General features: G+C 41.8%; 1 protein-coding gene across 1 annotated transcript; it reads right to left on the bottom strand.

Annotated features, from left to right (window-relative positions):
* Nucleotides 1-2,463: 2,463 nt before the first annotated feature.
* Nucleotides 2,464-9,517, bottom strand: LOC105184180 (tubulin glycylase 3A-like). Its single transcript, XM_025302017.1, has 8 exons — nt 9,152-9,517; nt 8,895-9,006; nt 8,464-8,675; nt 7,165-7,581; nt 3,865-4,072; nt 3,669-3,759; nt 2,903-3,033; nt 2,464-2,513 (listed from the first exon to the last, which is right to left on the bottom strand). Exons 1-8 carry the CDS (start codon nt 9,515-9,517, stop codon nt 2,464-2,466), a joined length of 1,587 nt encoding a protein of 528 aa, XP_025157802.1.
* Between the last annotated feature and the right edge of the window lie 5,592 nt (nt 9,518-15,109).

Below are 15,109 nucleotides of genomic sequence, written 5' to 3' on the forward strand. Positions count from 1 at the left end.
GAAGTGCGCTGAGTGCGGTAGAACTTTTCAATGTCACTGTAGACGCAACAGCGACATGCGATCTGAAGCAGGTGTTGTCGTGAAGCAGGATAACTTTGCGTCAACTCGCGGCTATTCGAGGACGTTTTTCCCTTATGAATCGATTCAAACGCCATATTTGTTGACGTAGCAATCTCCCGCCAGACATACAAGAGACTTTTATAACCGTGATGCGTTTTGTTGTGGATGTCGATAGTTGGCTGGAGTCAACTCATGACTTTCCGCGTTTAGGATTATCAAAATAGATCGACTTTTCATCAGCCGTAACTATTCGCCACAAACAACTCTTTTTTCGTGCCTGGCAAACAATGAAAAACGTTGTAAACCGGTTTGTAATCGTGTTTGCAGAGAGTTTATAAGGAAGCCATCCTGCTTCCTTCTGGATCTTTCTCATCGCTTCCAAATGGAGGGATACTGTTGATTCATCAATTTCAAGCTGCCCTGCGAGCTCTTTTAATATTTGGCCCGAGTTTTCGTTGAGCAATGCTTCCAATTCGTTCTTCTCGTTTGGACGACCAGAACGTGGCTTATCGTTGACATTGTAGTCATCATTACTAAACTTTTAAACTACTTCTCACAGACAACCCCAGCGGACACGATACTTCCTCCATAGGTCTCACAAATCAGTCTTTTAGTTGTTGCAGTAGTTTCATCTCGATTAAAGTGGCAAAACATGCAGCGGCGAAGTTAATTTTATCCGGTTCCATCTTCAATCACGTTTTATTCGTAACTATAAATTGTAGTCAACTCCGATTGAGTATGATCAACATTTGAAATCTAAAGAACAGCTTGAAGGAAAACAATTATTAAGCCGCTGCTACAGCCATCTATTTGATCCTTACGAACTTTCACAAACACCTAGTAGCCTCATTCGAATCCGAATGCAGTCACATCATTCTGGAAGTACAAAGCACTTGGTTTATAGTCGATAAGAACTGAGAAGCCTTTGACGCCATAATAGGATTCTACTATCGGTGTAAAATTAATCTTCGCACAGTAGACCTAAATACTGTTGCATCCACGTTGCAACAGTATTTAGGATGCTAGGCATTTCTCCTGTTCCATTCTCAGCAAACTTCCTGGATGACGTGATGAAAACTGGCGCCCTATAGCTCACCTAACCTTTCCCACTTCACGTCTGTATTAGATGCAAACTTAAGACACTAGTAGGGTTGCCAGATTTATAAATTGATAAAGAAAGACGGCCGAAAATTTTGATGACTAAAAAACGAAAAGATTGTCAGGTGGAATGCGTCTATTACCTTTCCGAACGTCAATTTTCAACTGCATTCGACTGTTATACGTACTCGTACATTTCATATATGTATTTCATATGTATATGTTATTGATGAAAGTATATTGACCAAAATGTTACTAGCTAGTAACTATGATGAGTCACTATGGCAGCACATCTGGCAAGCAAAAAGGAAAAACTCCTTCGATACGGTAAGGAAAGACTAATAGTGTTTGGCAGGATATAAAAATTTTGGCAAACAAAGCAACAAAGAAGGCAACAAAGAAGGATAATCTTTCTTGGAGGGAGACATCTGGCAATTCTAGAGTTGAGCGATAAGGACAAAAACTAGTGTCCTATAACTCATCTAACATGCTCAACTTCTCGCCTGTATTAGCTGCAAACTTAAGATACTGGTAGAGTTGTCAGATTTCTAAACTGATGAGGAAGGACGGTAAAAAATTTTGATAACTAAGAAACGAAAAAAATCGTCAAGTGGAATGCGTCTACTATCTTTTTGAACGTCAATTTTTAACTGCATATGTTATACATTTCATATATGTATTTCACATGTATATATTATTGATAAAAATATACTTACAAAAATGTTACTAGCTAGTGATACTATGATACTATGATAAGTCACTATGGTAACACTAGACTCGAGTGATAGGGACAAAAACTAGCGGCCTATAACTCATCTAACATGTCCAACTTCTTCCCTGTATTAGCTGTAAACTTAAGATACTGGTAGGGTTGTTAAATTTGTAAAAAATCTGTAGATGTGTAAACTGATAGAGGATGGCTGAAAATTTTGATGACTAAAAAACGAAAAGGTCGTCAGGTGGAATGTGTCTGTTATCTTTTTGAACGTCAATTTTCAACTGCATATGTAATAAATGCATTTTATATATGTATTTCATATGTATGTATTATTGATAAAAATATATTGACAAAAACAGACAGAACAGAGAGAGGATTGACAAAAATGTTACTAGCTAGTGACTATGATAAGTCACTATGGCAGCACATTTAGCAAGCAAAAAAAACTCTTTCGATGCGGTAAGGAAAGACTAGTAGTGTTTTTGGCAAAACATAAAAATTTTGGCAAATCTTGACTAGAAAGGAGGACGATCTTTCTTGGAAATGGGACATTTGGCAACTCTAGACTCGAACGATAGGGACAAAAACTAGCGTCCTACAACTCTATCTAACATGCCCAACTCCTCGTCTATATTACCTGCAAATTTAAAATACTGGTAAGGTTATCAGATTTGTAAACTGGTGGGAAAGGACGATTGAAAATTTTGATAACTAAAAACGAAAGATCGTCAGATGAAATACGTCTGTCGTCTTTCCGAGCGTCAATTTTAAATTGCGTATATTATACATTTCATATATGTATTTTATTGGATTGGTCAATAAGTAATATCGAATTTTTCCGTAAGAGATAATTTCTGCTGTTTTTAAAACAAAAGGTCCTTGTATCCTATAAAACGCGTGTATAGTCTAAAAGTCTGAGATATTAACATGTAATTTAAAAAAAAGTTGATTATATTTGTTAAATTTTTTTACTACTTATTTTGATTTAAAGATGAACAACAAGAAAATGTATTCTTGTGTAATTACCCAGGTAGCACATGTTCTCCTGGGGACGTCCTAAGGACATCCTGAGGATGAAGAAACATCCCCAGGATGTCTTCAAGACGTACTCTGGGCGTCCTCCAGACATCTGTGCTGTTAGGGTATGCTTTTTATTTCTGCAAAAATAAAAATGCGGTACAAACAACAATAAGATTCCTGATGTACATATCGACGGTGCTGTGAATGAAAGAAGGGTACTAAGATAATTCAAAAAATTCTGTATTGGAAGTTTTAGTCCTACCGGTGATAAATGTTCTAACAGACCTATCAAAATTGATAATGATTAAATTTCCAGTTGAAAATAATCCACGTTATACCACACGAGAGTTATTTGCATCAGCTTTGTATTCCAGATATTCCAGATGTAATATTTGGGTTCCACACGATTACTTGTTCCGACATTACTCTTTGGCCGATCCAATACATTTATATTATTGACAAAAGTATATCGACAAAAATGTTACCAGATAGTGACTATGGTAAGTCACTATAGCAGCACATCTGGCAAGCAGAAAAGGAAAACTCCTTCGATGCGATAGAGAAAGACAAATAGCGTCCTCGGTAGAACATAAAAATTTTGGCTAGGAAGAAAGACTATCCTTTACAAAGGAGGGCATCTGGCAAGCTTAGATACCGGTCATGCTGATCTTTTAATATAAGCTTCCGAATAAATCTGATTTCACTCGTAGAGAAAAGGATCCAAAAAATGACGAGCTTCCTTTCGACTCGAGTTAAATGCGACGCAAATTACTTGAAAATCCATATCGTCAGAGGGAAGGTGCTCGTTACCAGGTACCACAACCTTATATCGAACTTGGTTTCTTTCACCAGCAAGGGACATTCTGAAATACAAAAGGCTCGGCTGTTGACAGGCTTGACGTGTTTTTTTTCTTTCCCCGCTCGCTTCCTTCGTTTTCCTCTTTTCCTGTTTCTTACGAGAACCGTACCGATGTATTTCTGCACGATGTAGTAGTCTTTTGGCTTCTCGGCGACCTTACGTAGAATGTCCGCAAGATCGTGAGATATAACGATGCCATTGCCGCAGCATAGGTCGCTGGGCTTCAGAATCCAGATGCCTCTCATGCCGCTCATCGCGTACTGCGGGTCGACCGTCTTTAATTTCTCCAAAGTCGCGACGGCGTTCTCGAGGCATCTCTATGGCGAGCGATATTGATATCGATTTATGCGGGAATATCAGGTTTCGTTGCGGCGACGCCGTCGTCGTCGTCGTCATCGTCGTCGTCGTCGTTGTCGTCGTCGTCGTCGTCTCCGTCGCCGCGTCGGTGCTGGATCGACTTTAATTCCGGAAAGTTCGAATAAATTCATCCGCCGGCGAATTGGATCTCGTCGGCGGTCGGAGCCACATTTCGACGGTCGGCAGAGCGAAATTAATTTAATGAAATCGCGAAACGTCTCGATCGCACGGGGATCGCAAAAACGAGAGAGGGAAAGAAAGAGAAAGGGTAAGGGATAGACAAGGGGGGGAGAGAGAGAGAGAGAGAGAGAGAGAGAGAGAGAGAGAGGATCGTAGAAGGGGGAATTTCAAGAAGCCACCCTCAGCGGTGCGGCCAGCGCGCCGCCAGAAGAGGGTTTGGGTCGCGTGTGAAGTTTGCCGCCTGCTACGTGGACAACTCGGAATACGTGTCAATTGCGCACTTCCTTTGACCGAAGTGCTTCCGGCGGTAACCTAAATAGAGGCTGCGATAAGCACGTATTCGACGTGTCTGATTTACGCCCGATAGGGCGGGCCGTCGGAGTCGCCCATGTAACGAGCTAAGGCATCTTTCTCGTCGTGTGACGCCATCTCCTCCTTCCCCTTTTTTCTTCCACGAGACGTTAATTGATCAAACTACTTGACAGCCCGTAATGAAAATTCGCAATCTCGGGATACAGAGCTACGCACGAGACGCGCGAGAGAGGAACGTCCAGCGGAGGGGAACCGCCCGTCAGAGCCGATAAGTAGCGATAAAACGACGATAAAAACATTAGTTAAGAATCTCACTCGAGTCTCCTTGTACTCGTGGCGTCCTATCGCGTCGTTATCGCGAGCCCTTTCATTTTGTTTCATCAGTTAAGCAGTTAGTGGTATCGCGCGGCAGCATCTCCGAAACATGTTTAATCTAAGGATGTTTTCGTGAACCCCTTGAATAATTAACACAGTTTGGTTTTGTTGCCTACGCTACCCTCGTAATCGCTTCTATTATTAGCGCGAATCCGGGGAGCGCGAAATAAACACGCCACTCTAGCCCAATCGATCGTTCAGCACGTGATGCGTTTCTGAGTTAAAGAAGAGCGCATTCCGCGCTCCGGCGAAAGCGCGAATTTTGCGCGCGGAGAAACGCCGGGACCGCTCCGAGCAAATGGAACGAGATACGAGAGCGACGTCGAGACACGCAGCACCAATACGAGAAATTCTGACGACGTCTCGCTATTAACCGCCGGCTGCTGATTTAATTGGAACGTTACGCGCGCAACGACGAAACCCGTTCTCTTCCTTGCTTCCGTGTCTCGCAATGACAAAAATCGCATTCTATGCAAGAAATACACAATGGGCCGCCATTCCACGCGAAAGTATTCAGCTCTGTAGAATTCATCGACCCGACTTCTTTTCTTTATCGCGCTTAATGGATCTATTAATTTAACGTCTTGTATGCGTATATACAGGGTGTTGAGAAAAAAGCGTTCAAGTCTCTAAGGACAGATAGTACTCACAAAGGAAGGAGGAAAAGAAAGGCCTAATAAACCCGAGTCGAAGAATTAATATTGTCGTATTATTACTAATATTGTAATATTATCTATTTTAATTACAGCAATTGACCTACTCTCGTTTCTGATGATTACAGAAGATTTTCTACATGTCTTGCTATTTCTACACACGCTTCACATCTTCGTATCACAGAATTGCAAGCTCCTTCAAAAATTCCCGGCTTTGTTCTAACAGTTTGACATTCGAACATTTAAATTTAAGTCTTTCGGTGAAAGATAGATTGGATGAGGTGAACTAAACTTATAATCCCCTTTAAATTCCCTGGACTTTTTTTCTGGGGACTTTTTGAGAGCATAGTGTACTCTTCACCGATAAATGACACAGACGAATTACATCAGAGAGTACAAAATGCCTGTCAAGTAGTTGGAACAGAGTCAGGAATTTTTGAAAAAGTTCACAATTTTATGGTGCCAAGATGAAGTAGAAATGGGAGAAAGACACGTAGAATATCTTTTATAAACTTCGTGAGCACCAGAAACGAGTAAGTGACTTACTTCAATTATTCATAACTCCGACAATATTAATTTTCCGATCATGTTTGTAAGACTTTTTCTCCATTTTGAGTATTATCTGCCCTTAAAGCCCTGAACCCCTTTTTTAAACACACCCTGTATGTAGGGTGTGTCGTAAGGTGAAGTCAATCAACTAGGAAGTAAAAGAGGAGCTTGAGTAAAATACATGATGTATATAAACTTTTGTTTGCATTTCCTATGGTTTTTAATAAATATACAGCGGATGTGCAGAGAGTATTGAGACCTCTTAATATTTCGAAAAATATGCATTTTCGGAAAAAATGTTTCATACAAAAGTTATAGGGTTTTAAATGACACACTATGGAGTAAAAAATTAGTATGACTTAGAATAATCTTGTCAAGGTCACGTAAAAATTATCTTGAAGATCTTTAACTTCAAATTTTTACGTGACCTTGAAAAGTCAATTCAAGATCATACTACTTTTATTGTGTAAGACGTCACTTAAAATCCTGCAATTTTAATATGGAATATTCTTTTCGAAAATACATATTTTTTCCGAAATATTAAGGGATTTCAATATTTTCTATACACTCATGTGTAGAGCGTTATATTTTTTTATTTTACCTTTACACTTCCATCCAAAATTAATTTTCTTTATTTTTATCAAAATGTGTCTTCCCTTTGAGACAATACAATCTAAACAAAAAAAAAAAGAAATAAACCTCGATATCATTTAATTTTCGAAATACCTGATCCGTTATGTTTGGAATTTAGCAACCCGTATATATTTCATAGCGAAACACGATCGAGTTATTCGCGTGCAAATATATACTGTATTATTAATAACCTTTCGGAAATGGAGGAGGGGCAGCGGAGGAGAGAGGTGTTTCTCGCAATAATCCAGCGCTAAATCAATGAATATATTCATAGATACGAGAATACATCAATTAGTTTCGCACGTCTATTAACGCTGGAGCAAAGTAAAGCATGCGCACAGTTCCATTACCTGAACACGCTCGGATCCTTCGGATGAGCTCTCGATCCCGGCCCCCTGATGAAGCGCCGCCGTGTAATCCTCCAGAAAAACGTCCCACTCGCGCTCAGTAGGCTGATTATCGGCCTCTACGTCGATGTCCTCGTGCGTCGCGATGACGACGAACTCTTCGCAACGGTCCACGGCGAAGTCCAAGCGGGCGATTGGGATCGTCCGCCGTTTAGAATCGCTCGCGAGAATCGACGGTTCCTCAGCAACGCTCATCTCGCGAACGAACCATTTGAGCAAGCCCGCGGCCGCGGTCAGCCGAAAGTCCTCCAGGAAGGCTCGCTGATTCTCGGCGGGGTTGTAGCTGCGTGGAAACAGCACGTCGGACACGTTCTCCTCGTACAGCCAATATGCATCCTCTAGTGAGCGTGCCATTCCGAGCTATACACACGCAACGATTCGTTTTATTTGTCGAGCGTTGCGCGAGATGCCGCCTTTATTGGCGGCAGGCGGGGGCAGAAAAGGATGACAAGATCTGGTGGTGAAAAATGACCGGTTTGTAATTTCTTATAAGAATTATACAAATTAAAGTACCTAAAAATTCACATAACGACACATCTTTTTATTTTTAATAAATCTAATATTTTCCGCTTGGGTCCATTAAAAATAATTAGATCTGTTATGTTTAATAGATGATAATGATTTTTATATATTTTCAATTTAATTTTTAATTTTTTGATATGTTATTAATTTAATTTGTAATAGAGTTAATTATTTTTAATCTTGTAATTTCTGGTAAGAATTATGCTAACTAAAGTAGCTTAAAATTCACATAACGATGCATTTTTTATTTTTAATAGATCTAATATTTTCCGCTCAGGTCCGTTAAAAATAATTGAATCTATTATATTTAATAGATCTAATTATTTTTAATGAATCCAAGCGGTGAAATGATCGGTTTGTAACTTCTTGTAAGAATTATACCAGCGAAAATAGCTTAAAATTCACATGACGATGATTTTTTTATTTTTATTTTTAATAAATGTTGAGTGGGGCCAAGAGAGAAGCAAATATTTCGGCCGCTTTGGTCCTCTTGTATTTTTGCAATAATCCATCCACTTCAAGCGTTCTGGCGAAACTAGGTCGCGTTAATCGGCTAAACAGTTCTAATGTTAATTGCACAAAGGTAAAACAACAGATATGTCATCCGACATATCCCGAGTCCACTGACCGCACAAGACTGACGGTGTATTCACAAGGATTAGCATAAAAGCGTCATTTCGACTGATGCGGAGCCCAAGGTCGGCCCAAGGCCAGGTGTACCTTGGAAGTGTAAACGAATGGCCTCTGATATTTGTTAAGCAGGACGCAGTTGGACAGGCCGCGATGCCACTCGACGAAGTCGTTCCTGCAGTCCCATATGAAGTCGGGCTGCTTGTCCCGCAAAAGAGCGAAGATCACGGCCCTCTCGTTCAGCGTCCCGTCCGCTCGCGTGATATCGCTCAAGGAGCGAGTTTCTAAGTTAGTCACGGCACCTAATCGTCGAAGCGCACAGAAAATAGTGGACATTAACGACGATATTTCATCCTGCTACCGACGCCCCAGCCGCCTACTGGCGGCGGCGGCGGCGGCGGCGAAGGCAGTGGTAATGTTCGAATTCAGCAGCGGCAACAAATTCTCTTTCCCCCCTCGCCCCTCGTTTTCCCTCTCCGCCGGTGGCGCGCATCAACTTTATCGTCCGCAAACAATCTAACCGTATGGCAGCATTCTCGTTTTAGTCGACTCGTACTTCTGCACCCAGCCCCGCGCCTCGAGCGCCTCCTTCAGCCTCGGCAGCTCGCCCCGTATGAGGAATACCTTGTGCCTCTGCAAGGTCGACACGTCGATGCGTTAATGAGGCGCGAGTATGATATTATTCCAGCGAGCGACAATGCAAAGGGACCAGCAGCAGTCGAGTTCGCCGGACGCAGATCGTTAGGCGCCGCTAATTAATCCCGGGGAAAGAAATTACTTTGACGGCGGCCGCCACGCGCTCTTTGATTTTCCGGTAAGCCGCCTTTCTCGCCCAGTCCTCCCGGCAGCAGCCGCGCGTCCTCGCCTCCTGCTCCTGCTCCGGGGCTTCCCGGGGGCAGCAGGAGCACGCGGCCATACAGGAATTCGCGAACACGCCGCACTCGAATTCCGGCAAACCACTAACGACGTCGCCCTCGCTGTCGTCCACGTCGTCGTCCGGCCGCAGCCACTTTGGCCACGTCCTCGCGAAGGCGGGTCGATTGTAAGGATTCACGGGGCTAACCTTCCTCGCCGGCCCGCTCGACGAAGGGGACAATTTCCAACTGGATTGAAACTTCTTATCCTCGTGGCACGTGGGCTCCATTGTGTGAAGGGGGTGGTGGAGTGTGCGTGTGTGTGGGCGATGGCTGCTGCCGTCAGTTTGGCTCTCACGATGTCGCTCCCTCCCTAATGTCCCCTTCCCCCGCCTCCGTCCCCCGGCAACCAGGGCCGACGATGTTGAATCACCGCGATTTGTCGTAATTTGTCAACGTAACTCGTCATTTATAATTATCAGGCGGCGGCGCGTGGGTTCGCGGAAACGAATTAACGCGACGCGAGATCCGTTTTGCCGGGCCGCGCGCGCGCCTCGGTAACGCGACTTTGAAATTAGAGCGGAACTCCCCCTCGGTGATATCTCAGTCACTCGATTAACGGCTAATTGCATTCATTCGGCGCGGTCGCGAAACGTCGCGGTGGCGCGCTTTTCGACGAGAACGCGCCTCGCCTCATAATTGATTCAGGAGGCAGGGGAGTGGGCGGGCGGGGGGAAGGGGGGAGGAGAGAAAGGTCCATCGCGCGCATATCATGTGGTAACGCGAGATGGTAACACGTTTAACGAGCTATGCAAACAATTTTGGGGCCCGTCGTGTTGTCTGGCTGCGCGCGATTTCTGCCGACTGAGTTTACGCAATTATGTGGAAAGCGCGGATCAGACGCGACGATTAGGACCGGACAAATGTTGGCCGATGTTCTTAAAGCCGCGTGTCTAACAGTCGAGGGCTGCGGGAGGCCTCTGCCGGTCATTACCTGCCTACACACGTGCGTACGTGTGTGAACGCACGTGTGTGCGTGTGAGAGAGAGGCTCTCGTACGATTTCCGGATACATTTCGAGCCGCAAAGAACACACAGACAGTCTGTTTCTTTTTTTAGCTACATTGCTGAACTGGTGCAATAAGTTAGAGTGAGAAAAAATATTGTTGTCTCACTTTAACTTATTGCGCCAGTTCAGCTGTGTAGCTAAAAAGAACAGACCCAAAGTGTATATTAGACGCCTGCGAGAGTTGGTCGAAGAACAAGAATGGGTAAAAAGTGACGATTTTAGCCCATCATCGGGAACGAACAAAACACATTATTTCTATAGGATTTCTATTGGATTCTATAGGATTTTGACCTACTGAACACGATAGAACACGAACGCCGTCGATAGTTTTCCTTTAAACCCCGGAGAACATGTTCAAATTCGAAGATATATCATCCAATAATCGAATAGCCCGGGAAGCGTAACCTTTGCGTAAACTTTGAAGCTATTGCAAACTCGTGTATTAGCTAAATTAGCTGAAGGCAGTTTAGATTTTAGATTTATTTTCGTTTAGAAATATTTTCGATTTAATAATTGAAGGTGTTCTCTTTTTATGCAAAATTTGCTGACAAATATACACGGTGTTACAGATCACTCGTATCACTCGATATACACGGTGTTACAGATCACTCGTATCACTCGATTTATTTGTAAAAGCGACATTTTAGGGAAAAATTCAGACAAAAGTTGTATGGTTTCAAAGTGGACATATAACAACTATATCATTTTATTTATAGATGGTGCCATTTTCGCAAGATATTCACTGATCATTACTTTTTTTAAATGGAAATTTTTTTTAATCCTTTTAAATGGAAATCTCAACTTTTTATTATATCATCTTTTTCTATCAATTAATTTTAACAACTTTTTTCTGAAACATTTTTTTATTTGCCTATTTTTTGAGATATTTAAGGAAAGCTCGGTAATTTTTTCAATATTTGACTTACGATATCTCGCTATTTGTCGGAAAAAAAAATGGTACCAAATTTTTTTACTCTTTAGTCTTAAGAATATATTGTTACAATAGGACCCTAACTTTTTTGTTAATTTAAAGATTTTGAAATTTCCAAAGGTCGATAAGTTCGATTATTGTATGATAAATCTTCGGATTTAAACATAGTCCTCGGGGCTTAGAGAAAAACTAACGACGGCATCATGTTCAGCAGGTCGAAATCTTATTGAAACAATGTGTTTTGTTCGTTCCCCACGATAGACCAAAATCGGCACTTTTTATCCATTGTTCTTTGCAGCTGTATTCTATTCTTTTGTTATTTCTTTTGTTGATATTGGATAACAGAAACATGAAGGAGTATGTTAAAAAATGGCTGATTTCTGTCACCACGAGGAGGGAATACGGGAACAGTTCCCCTGACTCCCCCCACCACGGTCCGAATGGTAGACATCCCGCAGAGGTTTTAGTCAGTAAAAGTCTGACATAACCCCCGACCCCCCAACGGGTCGGGGGTATCCATGATGGATTTCCCCTGCGTTACCAAAAAAAAAAGAAAAAAGATTTCTGTCACCAAGCCAGTATATAAAATTTGTATGATTTCTTAGAGTTCTTTAGTCGTAGAGTCACTCCGAAACGGATTTTAGCTGGTAAAACATACGCAGAGTATTAGGTGATCAGAAAAGTTCATGCGACTTTTCTTTGAGTCCGATACAATGAGTCGTCAATGAGTCGAATCTTGTTGAGACTCGTCGGGCGCGCGTGTTTATGCATATCATTTAACATAGATTTGCATGAGCTAAGTGGTGAACTTTATCGTAATACGGTCTCTTGGTTCGTGATTATTCATTCTTTTAAAGCGTCTGTTGAATCGAGTTGAACTCGAGCATGTTTGCTTTATGAAATTAAACTCGGATTAAAAACTGTAAAATCATGTTGTAAGATATGCGTAATGTTTGGAAAAGACGGGCTAAAAGAACGGACTCCGTAGGAGTGGTTAAAAGAATTTCCTTCTGGCGAGATGAATTACTTGAAAATGCACCACGTTCTGGAAAAATTTTTACTAATAATGTTATTTATAACGAATAATTACCAATTATTTATCCATATATCAATTATGACAATTTTTCGGAAAATTTCTACTCTTGTTTAATCTTTAATATATAAATCCAACTTCTTTGGTTACCTAATATTTTACCTTGACATCCGCATATCCGCCGTGGAGTAAACTCGAATAAGATTAGAGTTGCCAAATTTATAAGTTGTAAGGGAAAGACGGATGAAAATTTTTATGACTAAAAAAAAGAAGAGGTCGTAGGATGGAACGCATCCGTCATCTTTCCAAACGTTGATTTTTACAGCTGCACGCGTTATTCATTTCATATATGTATATTTTACATATATAGGATGAGACACTTAAAACAAGATTAATATCAATAATTTTAGAAATATGCAAGATAAAAAAAATGTTAAATACAGAAGTTGTAGGATTTTAATGTAATGCATAGCAATACTAGTATGACCTTGAACAGCGTCATCAGCGTTTAGCGTTTAGCGATTATCAAAGAAACTACAGCCTGTGGCTATCTTTCTCGTATGACTATTTTACCCAAGTTCACTCTGTTCATTCTTGTGACAAGTCATACCGTACTTGAAGAGAAAAATGGAGATCATAAGTGACCCATCTTTGGAATTTGCATTCATTTTCTCCATACTTTGATAGCAAACGGATATCGTTGCCAAGGATTCTACGGCCAAGAAACTACAAGAAACCATGCAAATTTTATATGCGGCCTTGGGGGCAAAAATCGGCCACTTTTTAACATGCTTCTTCGACTACAGCATGTATCGTTGTCCTCCAGCGTTTTGCATCTTCCTTCAGACAATTTATCTAGCATTTGTAAAAGAAACTCGTTTCTGTAGCCAGTGAAATGATCCGACAGATTTTTGCGAGTCGCGGGTATGTTTTGTACAAACACAACATCCCAAACTTCTAACGAAATTCTTATAACCGAACACCGTTCGCGACTCGTCCTCGCAATAAGAGCGATGACAAAAACGATCAGTATGATCGACGACGCGACAAAGGCAAGGTTGTCTCGGATGACATTGTCACAGGGAAAATCCGAACGGTCGGTGACGTACGCGCGACAGGCCGAGAGCGGACTCGCGCTCGCGCGTAACGGCGCGATAAATCCCTCGGAGCGAGCGATAAATCGTCCAGTTAAATCGCCGTCGCCGCGCTAATACAATTAAACGGCGAAATAACTGCTGCGAGCCGTTCCGCGCCGCGAGTGTTCGTTCAGTTTATCAGCATTAATAATAAAGTCCGCGCGGCCACATTTCTCTATTCGCGCGGCGCGTGCGGATTCTCCTCGCGAGATTTCGCCTCGCGAGTTACTCCCCGCGGGCTTCTTTTTTTTTTTATCGGCGAGTCGAGTCCCCCGCGAGCTTCCACGGCGATCATCCGCGAGTCTACTCCTTCTCGAGCGAAACGAGCAGCCAAATTGCCGACCCTCGCTCGTTGGAGCTCGCAAGGCTCTCTAAATCCGCCATGACGGACGTATCGGCTCGAGGTTAAGTCATCGACATCTCCTCGAGATAGCGACGACGAAGCATACCGGAAATTTTTACGACGGCTGCGCGACTCGGACCATGGGGATTTAGCTCATAACTTTTGTGTGCCGGACGTGTGTGTGGTTGAGGTGGCTAGGTGGCTTTTTATCAACTGCTCACGGCACAACGGGCATCTTTCTTCTTCTTCGTCGTATTCACATCGACGGTCGACGGGCGGCTACGTTCAAACCGTCTCCGCCTCGTCGGATTAAGGTTGCGTTCCGAAATGCGCTGACACTACTACTAACAGCACTGCTTTCGCGTCCCAATGATAGACATCTAGGGTGCTATTCAGAGACAACGTGTAAAACCGTAATAATCTTACTTTAATCCTAGCTTAATTGGTCCCTCGACAGTCTAGCCTATCTAGCCATGAACAAACGATGAACTAAGACTATGTTATTCGGAGACATTTTTCCGAAATGGTTCAAATCAGTTATCCGGTTATTCCTAAGGAAATTAAACCCTTCAGGCAGTATTCACAGTAAGATCTTATATTTAATCGTCTTAAATTTATCTTTAGATACTTTTCGTAGCCAATGAAATGTACAGGGGAATTGTCAGAGTGCGTCTTTTGAGGTTCGTGTTTACGTTGTGAGACTCTTTTTCTCTTCAATTTGTGACAATTTGAAAATTATTTTCAATGGACACATGAAATAAAATAAAGGGAAATAGAAAGGATAATTGAATTACAGAGGAGAAAAGTTTCCTGATGGATTTGACGTTAAAAAGAAAGATAATTTTCTATCTAATAGTTATCTAATAGTTCGATAGAAAACATTGCGGTCATTAATGAAAGTGTGGAGAATGCTCCGCAGATGTCAATTCGACATCGTTCGCAACAAGCTAACTTTTGGTACGGCACTACGCAACGAATTTTAACAAAAGACTTCAAAAGGTTTCAACAGGATAGTGCGATATATCACACAGTTCGTGAAACCATGCAATTATTACATGAGAAATTTCTTAGTCGCGTTATCTTGCAAAATGATGATGTCAACTGGTCCCCAAGATGTTGCAATTTGACGCCTTTGGACTATTCTCTTTGGGGTTATTTAAAGAAGCGAGTTTATACAATCTTGAAACTACGGAGCGCCTAAAGGAAAATATTCGACGAGAAATTGACGAGAATTCAACATTACAAAATTTAACATTATAAAACATTACGAAATTTTATATTACAAAACAATTATTGAAAACTTTATTAAACGAGTAATAAACAAATTTGTAAAAAGGTAAAGGCGGTCAATTACATGATGTTGTTTTTCAT

Source organism: Harpegnathos saltator, unplaced genomic scaffold (genome assembly GCF_003227715.2).
Source record: "Harpegnathos saltator strain DR-91 unplaced genomic scaffold, Hsal_v8.6 scaffold462, whole genome shotgun sequence".
Taxonomy (NCBI): domain Eukaryota; kingdom Metazoa; phylum Arthropoda; class Insecta; order Hymenoptera; family Formicidae; genus Harpegnathos; species Harpegnathos saltator.

Coding starts and splice junctions, on each gene's coding strand:
- LOC105184180 (XM_025302017.1), bottom strand. CDS start 9,517: ATGGAGCCCACGTGCCACGAGGATAAGAAGTTTCAATCCAGTTGGAAA. Junction 4,073..7,164: donor AAGGATCCGAGCGTGTTCAG/GTAATGGAACTG, acceptor CGCTCGCCATAG/AGATGCCTCGAGAACGCCGT. Junction 2,514..2,902: donor GGAGAACATGTGCTACCTGG/GTAATTACACAA, acceptor TTAAATTTGCAG/GTAATATAGACGAGGAGTTG.